This window comes from Rhopilema esculentum, chromosome 3 (genome assembly GCF_057945365.1).
Source record: "Rhopilema esculentum isolate cy_ngs chromosome 3, ASM5794536v1, whole genome shotgun sequence".
NCBI classification, from domain to species: Eukaryota; Metazoa; Cnidaria; class Scyphozoa; order Rhizostomeae; family Rhizostomatidae; genus Rhopilema; species Rhopilema esculentum.
Window position 1 is genome coordinate 3251029 of NC_142817.1, and position 9498 is coordinate 3260526.

The 9498-nt window shown below is 35.7% G+C and overlaps 2 protein-coding genes across 2 annotated transcripts; one reads left to right on the top strand and one right to left on the bottom strand.

The window, feature by feature from the left end:
- The first annotated feature begins 1213 nt into the window (after positions 1-1213).
- Positions 1214-5161, top strand: LOC135692732 (galactosylceramide sulfotransferase). Its single transcript, XM_065211014.2, has 2 exons — positions 1214-2293; positions 3126-5161. The coding sequence occupies exons 1-2, from the start codon at positions 2025-2027 to the stop codon at positions 4222-4224; spliced, it is 1368 nt and encodes a 455-aa protein (XP_065067086.2). The 5' UTR covers positions 1214-2024; the 3' UTR covers positions 4225-5161.
- A 1803-nt stretch (positions 5162-6964) lies between these two features.
- On the bottom strand, positions 6965-8268 carry LOC135692737 (pituitary tumor-transforming gene 1 protein-interacting protein). Its single transcript, XM_065211018.2, has one exon. It carries the CDS (start codon positions 8163-8165, stop codon positions 7632-7634), a length of 534 nt encoding a protein of 177 aa, XP_065067090.1. The 5' UTR covers positions 8166-8268; the 3' UTR covers positions 6965-7631.
- Positions 8269-9498: the final 1230 nt, after the last annotated feature.

Sequence of the window (9498 nt, forward strand, 5' to 3'; positions counted from 1 at the left end):
CAGTTGTATTGTAATGCATTTGCAGTTTGTATAGGAATGTATTTAGAAGCTTGATAAATAAATGAAACTGAAGATGAAGCTTATGAAAAGTGACATGGGGACAACGGTTTGCAACGGAAAGGTCCAGATTCCACTGTCTCAAATGCAATCTTCAAGAACATCGCTCAATTCATTTGGGCCACTCGAGGGAAGATGTGAATGAAAGAAGGTTGAGAAAATGCATAGTGTTGTAACGATTTTTCTTTCCCTATCGCCATAGACAATACGACTAGACAAAAAGAAAGAGAGTGCTAATGTGGGGAATCCAAGGCCGCGTTGGTGTAAATGTTTATTCCCTGTGACACACTGAATAGATTCACAAAAGTGCGTCTCTTTCAACGCTATGATAAGGTACGTTTTCCAGCTTAGGCCCGTATAGTTATTCTCCAAAGATATCAACAGTGCGTCGTGTTTATGTATCCATCGAATTCTCAACTAAAAACTGAATGCCTACAGCAAGCCACGTTACCCTTATATACTCTTCAACAAGAAATTTCTAGAATAAACTCGTACAATATCACGTTTGGAGGAATACACTCTTGAAAAAGCAGATGCTGTAGCATCTTACGTGAGGCTAACTCTAGAAGTTTCTACTATTATTTTAGTCAACTTGTCTAGCGTGTTCTTCTTGTTAGCATTATTAAGAATTTACTGGAAAGGTCCAGTTCACCACACTAAAAAGCATTATTTAAATTGATCAGTTGCTTTTTGCTGAGTTTCAAAGTTTATGAACTGTTTCTCTCTAAGGTATCTTTTTCATAGGAAATGATAACTATTTCATGAATGCTTCACAAATATTCGTTACCTTGTAAGTGAAGTAATTTGCAAAAAAAAATTATCAAATCAATCAATCGAGTATTTATAAAGAGATGTTCTTTTGATACTCGCCCCAAGCTTACGCAGAAATAGCGAAAAACTGATACCGGAGGTTGTATTTTTTTGAAGTTATCCTATAAATCCAAAATGAAAAATAGGCTTGATTTAGAAAGATTAATCTCTAAAAATGCTTAAAACAAAGATTTTATCAGTCCGAATTGTATCAATGAATCTCAATTCAACATGACAGTAGTTTTAAATAAATCTTATATTTCAACTAACGTTATGGTGTATAAAACAGGACGGTTAAAAGTTGCACCTCCTAGCATTTGCCTGAAGCCTGGCGATCGCTTAAAGCTTTAAACTCGGAATAGTAACATAAAACCGCTTTGTTTGTACACTCAACAGCTCTGTCAATAAGGTATGAAGCACTTTATGTCTGATGAAAAAGTAATTTTCATTCAAGCAAACGGTTTTGGTAGTTGACTTCATTCACAGTTTCAAAAGTTTTTAAAGCTGTGTTGTCGGTCACTTCATTAACCTGTTTGGAGCGTTGCAGGTACATTTGCACCAGATCAAAAGAACAACGGCTTATGCAAGTCACGGGGCATGGCTTTAATGTCTAGGCCCATGCACCTCAGATAAAGAACAACAAACCGTTTGTATTCAAGTTTTGATTGCAAAGCCTGAAAGTTAAATCAGTTTCAAGATAATGGTGTACCACACGGATGCTTTCTTTCGCCAGATATCATTTACATATGTTTAAGATTGTGATGGATTTATCTGCAGGGAAACAATAACAAAATTGTTTCTTCAGCATCTTTACCGGTGACGATAATGTTGAAGGATGTATAAATCGTTGGTTACTTTCGTTTTGTTTTGCAGTAGTTTGTAGCTGATCAACTCAAAGAAGAGCCTCGAGTCATGTTTTCTTCAAATAAAGACGAATAAGAAGATTGAACATTGAATCCTTGCTTGCAGTGAGACAAGTGAGACAAAGATGGCTAAACCAATTCTAACGAGCAAAAATCTTAAATATTTTTTCAAATCTGAGAGAAGACATTGTGATATCATAAACCTGAAGATGGCCGACAGAAACTAAAATTAAGACAGAAACTAGACTAAGTTGCCTTCTTTGGTTCTCCGACCAGATACACTTCCCTGAATTGATGCAACGTCACTCAGAAAGGCCTAATTGCAACTCTTGGAGAAGTAACGATAAAAAACATCGGATCTCAATAAAAGGGCTCAATCATCAAAGAATGAGGCATTTCACATTCAAACTTCGTTACTTCTTTGGAATTGCACTCTTGAATTGCATTCTGGTATCAATATTTCTGCGCTACTATACTTGCAATTTTGAAAAACGTATTGCAACCGACAACAGTTTAGGAGATGCGCGAAAGCCTAAGTCTGACATTCTCCGTCGCAGTGAAAAGTAAGGAACCTCTTGAAAAACCTTTGTATATTTGTATAAATTATGACATGATTATCATATTTCTTTTAGTAAGGTAAGGAGAATATCAAAGAGAAACAAAGCAGATTATGCGAAAGAATTCCAGCTTCATAAATCTTTGCTTCTTAGGAAAGTTTGAGTAGTTCATGACATCTTGTAGGAACCAGAGTTTTGATAAAACTTTGCTCAGAATTTTGCATCGATTATGATTTAGTAAACGTTGATATCTAAAAAGAAATATTAGCAAGCTTTTAAAAGAAAGATAGATTCTTTTTTTGCAAGAAAAGCAAACACACTTAAAACCGTTCAGCTCTACATAGTTTGACTTCTGACTGTGTAAAAACTTTCAACGATAAAAAACAAAAGTCAGTGTTGGAATATTGCTTATGTAAATGCAACAGTTATTTAAATAATATCTTCCTCACTCTCATATGAGCAAGACTGCATATGTGTGTACAAGCCATAATATTTTCTTTATCAATTGAGGTTTTTTTTCAACGCTGAGGTTGAAAATGGCCAATGCCATGCATTAGCGTGTAGAGCAGGGTAGATTTTAGTTGTTACTGCGATTTTCATTCATAAAGCCATCATCACACAGCTAGTAGCAACACTTTCTAAGGCATCATGTAGTTATTATTATAACCCGTTTATTAATTGTTATTATAAGTATTTTATACGCAATGATTGCTACAGTTAGTTGTTATACCCTTGATAATTCTTTATTACACTATTGAACTCCGTTACAGACTATTTCTTACCCACTTTAATTTCGACTTAACAATGTTTTGATAGAATAGTATCTCATTGTTTTTAGACGCCGTTGCAAGCCAAAAAATAACATCGTATTTCTCAAAACACACAAGACTGGAAGCAGTACAATAACAAACATCTTGAACAGATATGGAGAATCTAGAGGACTGAACTTTGTGTTACCAAAGATAGGACAAAACCGCCTTGCATGGCCTTGGTCCTTTCAGATGGATTCGTTTCACCCAATTAACGGAAGTGTACCAAACATTCTAGCCAATCACGCTCGATACAACAGCAAGATAATGCATAGTCTCATGCCTAACGATACGCTTTTTGTTACGATTTTGCGAGATCCCGTAACACAGTTCGAAAGTACGTTTTCGTATATGACACTAGACAAAATTCTTGGAATGGATAATTCATCTGATCCTTTGGAAAAGTTTTTCGTTGATCCGCAAAGTGTGCTTGTGAACTATGTCCTAACACAGGATTTGCGAATCAACAGCGATCGTCTAAAATTGATTCGTAACGGGATGTTTTACGATTTAGGCCTAGAATCGAAAGATTTCGACAATAGACACCGTATTCGTGAAGCTATTTCTCAACTTGACGGCGAATTTGATCTTGTGATGATGAAGGAGCATTTTGACGAGTCACTTATTTTGCTAAAGCGCTTGGCATGCTGGGATATAGATGACTTAGTATACTTCAATCAAAATGAGAGACACACGAACTTTCATCGGAAAATACCAAGTACCTTGCAGTCGAAAATTCGGAGATGGAGTTACGCTGATGTGCAGCTGTACAATCATTTCAACAAGACTTTCTGGAAGGTACTTAAAAGTATGGGTCCGGATTTTCAGGAAGAGGTTCAGTTACTTCGATACAAAAATACGATAATGAGAGATATTTGTCTTAGAAAAGGCAACTACACCAAAACAATTAGTGATGCAGCTGATGTTAAACTTTTAAAGTTAAGAAAAGACATTCCATTTATTGCGAGGACTATGTGCGACCGAATGACAAAAGACGAAGTTTCCTACCTTAAGGAACTGAGAGAGATGCAAGATCAACGCCTTGGCAAGCAAACCAAGAAAACTGGCTGGTCGTTGCTTTCTCCTATAAACCGGCTATTAACTTACTTGAAAAAAAGTACAAGGTAGCTTTGGAGAACTGGTTCTAGTTTCTGTAAAACTGCTTTCAACTTAAGGGCCAGTTTACAAAGTGTTCCAAGTCTTTTTTATAATTTTTCGAAAACGTTTTCAATTAATAACAGTTTGTAGCAAATTTAGTAAAATTCAATAAAGCTTTCAGAATAACAGATGCCTCTCTTGTCATTTTCATAAACGAAACTTAGTCTTATGCAGCTGAGAATTGTTTTTGAAAGAGCGAATTTCTCTTTAATCTTTATAGATAGAACATATATCTCTCGCCAGTGCCGCGATAGGAATTCCAGGGCAGCTACGGGGACGTCCAAGCATAAATTAATTCTCGACCCATTCCTCGCATAAAATAAATAACAAGATTGCAATAAATTTTTTCCCACGCTATTTACTTGTGCTGCCTATTTTAGCAACCGGCCTAAACCTGCCTTTAACATTGCTTCTGAAACTTGAAGCCAGTGATCTTGGGTGCCTCATACAGGGGGAGGGGGGCATTGAGAAGGTATCCCATGTAATCCCCGATGCCCAGTGGTTAATGCAGTACAGTTTCTCCAAATGTACTTACAGTGTAAGTAGTTCATTATTGCTTATTGGAAATTCCACAAGACCTCGAAATCCATGAGAAATCACTTCCTTGTGACGTTTGTGGTTTTAAAACATTTCCGCATTGGTTCTTAATTTCTTAACATTAAGACTATAAAAACTGCCTAAACTAATAAAGACCGCATTTAACAAATTAGAAAACCTTATTTCCAAATTAATAGGGTACTCACTATTCATGCATAAAAAATAGGGGCTGCATGCTTCCGCAGCTGCGGGATCCTTAATGGATTAAATGTCTCTCTATACCCCCCCCCCACATGGCACTCACGTTCCCTTTGCATACAAATATCCCATAAGATCGGTTTTTTTCGATATGAGCTAAAACTTTTGCGGTCATTATCATACACCCAAAAAAATTGGAAAAACGAACAAACGAAAATGATGGGAAGGAATATCGATGAAAGCCTGTCAATAAACTCAGTTCAGTTCAGTATTATTTTAAATTCCACTGGATACATACACTTGTTACAAATTAGAAATATTCCAAGCTTAAAAGTATAAACAATGTAAAAGGAAGTTAAATAATATAAACGTAACATAACAAATACAGAGTTCTTCGAAAAATTTTAAAGATTGAGCATGTTTGTTTATATGTATAAATAGTATTTTAAAAATATATTGATTGCAGTTCTATAGTAGACTGCTATCAACATGTGTCCTTTTTATATACATAAATAAATTAATAAAGAAAATGAGAAAAAAGTAACAAAGTTCAAAAAACAATTTTTGAAGTTCCAAAAACCTTATCTTGTAGCAAAATCTTTTTGCTCTCCCTAATTTTTCAGGAGAAAGGTATGTTCAAGTACCAATAAAGGAAAAACTTATTTCTTGCAAAATCCAGTCCAGCTGAACTATAATTAGGAACAAATTGAAGGATGTTCTGTGAAAATTTTCTTAAAAGAAAAAGGGTTCCAAAATTTTTTTTTGTGACCTCAATTTTTGGCATATGATGCACAAAGGGCATCTAGTTCTATTCCGATGTTCTGATACATAAAGAAAAGATTAAAGCAAGTCCTTCCTCATATCGATAAAAACATTTCAGCATCATATGGACATTTTTATTATTTTCAATAATTTATCTTGATGTCAAGATTGTCAATAAATTGTAAAGGGTGGATATATTTTTGAGTATCTGGTATGCGCGATAAATCAGCCAGTATAGTGCACTGTTTTTCTCTTCCATGGTGCCTGTTGCCCACCTGGGACTATGATGCATATTACAGATTTGAGAGGGGGTTGAAAAGTTGTATGGGCAGGGCTAGACAAGCTTATTCCAAGAGAAAGAGTAGAATGCTCAGCACAGTGAACAAAGTGTGTAAAAACAAAATCCTTTATAGATATAAATCAGGCCTGGCCATTTGAGGAGAGCCATAGCTCTTGCTCCCCTCCAGGCTCTCCTTAATTGCTCTACAAACCAAATTGCTCTCCTTGTAATCAAATTTTCTTTTGTTTATATTCTTTTTGTATCTAGATATTGCTCACCTGTAGATTACAAGGAGAGGTGTTTACAGCTCCCCTGCTAAAAGTCTTATGGTCAGGCCTGTATAAATACCTACAAGATTGACTGGAGCAACCTTTTGCAGCAAAATTGTAATAAATATTGCTTATTATTGTTTTGTATACTGCATACTATAGTATTTAATGGAAATTTTCTATCATCCCTCCAATAATTAGAACAGGATTGACTGCTAGAATAGCCCAGGTTGGATTATCTTGGGTTGAGTACAAGTGGTCTTTGCTACAGGTTGTGCAATTAGAATTTTTCACTAGACCAGTATTACACAAGTGCTTTAAGATAGCATTTACTTTCTTGTTCACTGTATGTAAAAGAATTTAAGAAAATGAGCCAAACATGAACATTAAAGCTTGAGAAATCAAGACTAGCTGAGCATTTGGAATCTTGTTGTTGTTGTACTGATATTGGGGTTTACAGTGAGTTTATTACAGAAATTTTATTGTTGAATACCCCTTGTTGTAAAGTAATAGTTGGCAAGGTATCAGCTAAAATTATTATGACTATAACATAAATGATATGGAAACTATGGGTGAGAAATACAAAAGGGAGTGAAAATGTGACAAGTACTTTTTGGACAAAATAACTTCTTGAAAAAAGACACAGCATTTGTCAAAAAATTCCTTTCTAAATAACCATTATATTATCTTTTGACATCAAGCATTTTGGCCATTTCAACATGGTTAAAGTTAAATATTGACTATACTCAAAATTATAACTAAAATTCAACAAGAAGAAAATTTGTTAGAGCATGAAGGTTTATATAGATTAATGTCTATAACAAATCATAATAACAAAAAGTAGATAATAGCATGTTTACATTTGGCTTTATGAGCACCAAGAAAGTTTTTCTGCACCTGCTTACCACTCCTGCACAAAATAAACATAGAAACCTGATCTGCAATTGTTCTTTTGGGAATCAAAGTTGAAAGTTCTTTTTGCTGAAAAGATAATTTATCCTATCTATAACTATTTCTATCGTGAATACTTATCATCAGCTTTGCATTTAAGATTTAGTAGTTTTATGATTGATACAAACAACTGTGCGAAATTAGGTTGTTATTAACACACTTTGAGGATTTCAGATATAAGACACGGGGTACTAGTAAGAGGTTAAGTAGTATTGGTCAGAAATTTGGTGCTAACTATGTTATAAATCAAATATAAGACAAATTTATGTATACAATATCATGTAATGGATGGAAAAATCTTACAAAATTACTGTGTGTCGAAAACGCATCCCCTAGGATTTTCTTTTAGAATGTTCCGTTTGTTTGTCGTCGTCATACTTCTATTCCATCTCCTGCAGTTTCGTGTAGGTTGGCTCATGTTGATACAATCCATATTTTTTCCGTATTTCATCAACTTTTTCCTGCCTGTCTGACTTCCTTTGAGCTTGCGCTGCTTTTCTGCGATCTTTGTCCTTGTTTAGTCTGGCATCTTCCAACCTGAAACGTTCTTCCTTCTTCGCTCTTGATTCCCTACAACAACAGCACCAGATGCAGCAACCGAGGCAAAGCAGTAAGAAAATTCCAACGCACGGTATTACAATGATCAACCAATAACCTGCTACAGTGCACTGTTTATAGTACCACTGGTGCTTGGTACATCCACTGGGCACCACAGATTTTAGTGGATATTTTCTGCACTCCTTCGAAGGCGAGCACCAGTAGCAAGCTGACATCTCCGTACATACATAACAGCTAGCATTCCGCTGCTTGCAATCATAGTCTGTCGTTGCTTGGACAAAATCTGTACTTAATAATACTACTGCGGCCATAAAAAGTAAAGAGGCTGCCATTACTGTGAAGCTCTGAGAGCCCATTTCAACGATCTTACCGTAAATACCACCCACTTGATAACAAAGCTTACAAAAAAGTAAGTGGCCTACTTTCGTTTAGAGTTGTTTTGCTACTTCCACTCTCTCGAGGTTTCTCGAGGTAATCCCGCACTTAAAAATCATGACGTAACATATGATAAATTCTACTTGCAAAACAACGGGAACAACGTCAAAATTTGAGCAGATTGAATTAAGAGAATGTAGAGTCCAAAAATTGTTCCTCTCACAATTTTACTCACACGTTTTTTATATATAAGAAACTGGTTTATAGGAAACTAGTACTAGGATGGCCAACAATTTAACAAACTTCAGTTCAAGGCTAAAAAAATTAAGAAACTGTAAAATTTCCATTTTTGAAAAGAAGTCCAAAAGTTGTTATTTTGTCGGATTTTATTTGGAGTACAGGTCCTCCGGCGAAGGGAGACTGGGAGCCATGGCCCTTCCCCCACTTTTTTGCACAACAATAGAGCTTTTTCCAAAATATTTTGTTGTGGGTGCTAAATTTTTCCTTGCCCCCCCCCAACTTTCCAGCCTGTATCAGAGCCCTTGGAATAGATAGCATACTTTGGTTTTTCCGTGACGATCTTCCAAAAATGCTCAACTTCAAAACAATAAAGTAATTTTAGGTCATGAAATAAGACACCAACTAAGAAACTTTTAGTTCAAAAACGCCAAAATTTAGATACCCAATTCAGAAACCCTTAGTACTTGGTGTTGATCTAAGTTTTTTTGTAAAAATTACGTGTAAATGAGAAGTGGCTCTAAATCAAAGAAGACCGACCTTGGCTTAGGCGAGTTACGGAATGTTTCTGCAGTGGAATCAAAGGTTTTTCTGGAGAGAATCACAAGGTTTTCGTGGATTGCTGGGATTTAATATTATTTGTCGTGGTTTACGGAAATCTGGAAATTTCTTGGTGGCACAACGCAATGCCTAGCCCTTTCCAATATTTGCAGGAAAGTTAGGAAGGGGGCTGTGCTGTTAGCAAGTTCAAAGGCCACACTCATGACTTACCCAAAACCTTTGCCACACCCAAAATACTCAAGGATCGAGATACCAGGGGGGGGAGGGGGTGGGTGGCATACAAAAACTTAAATAGCATAAGTGAAATACTTCTATTTTGTGAAATATGGTTATTGTTGCACTTTTTTATTGGGGCTACCCCCCAAATAAAAGTTGTATCTCGTTCTTTGGATACACTCATTTTTCTATAAGAAACTGGCTATAAAAAACCAGTACAGGACAGTCAGAAAAGATTAAGAAACTTCAGTACTCGAAGCAAAAAAATCAAGAAACTATTAAATCGTGATAAAACTGAGA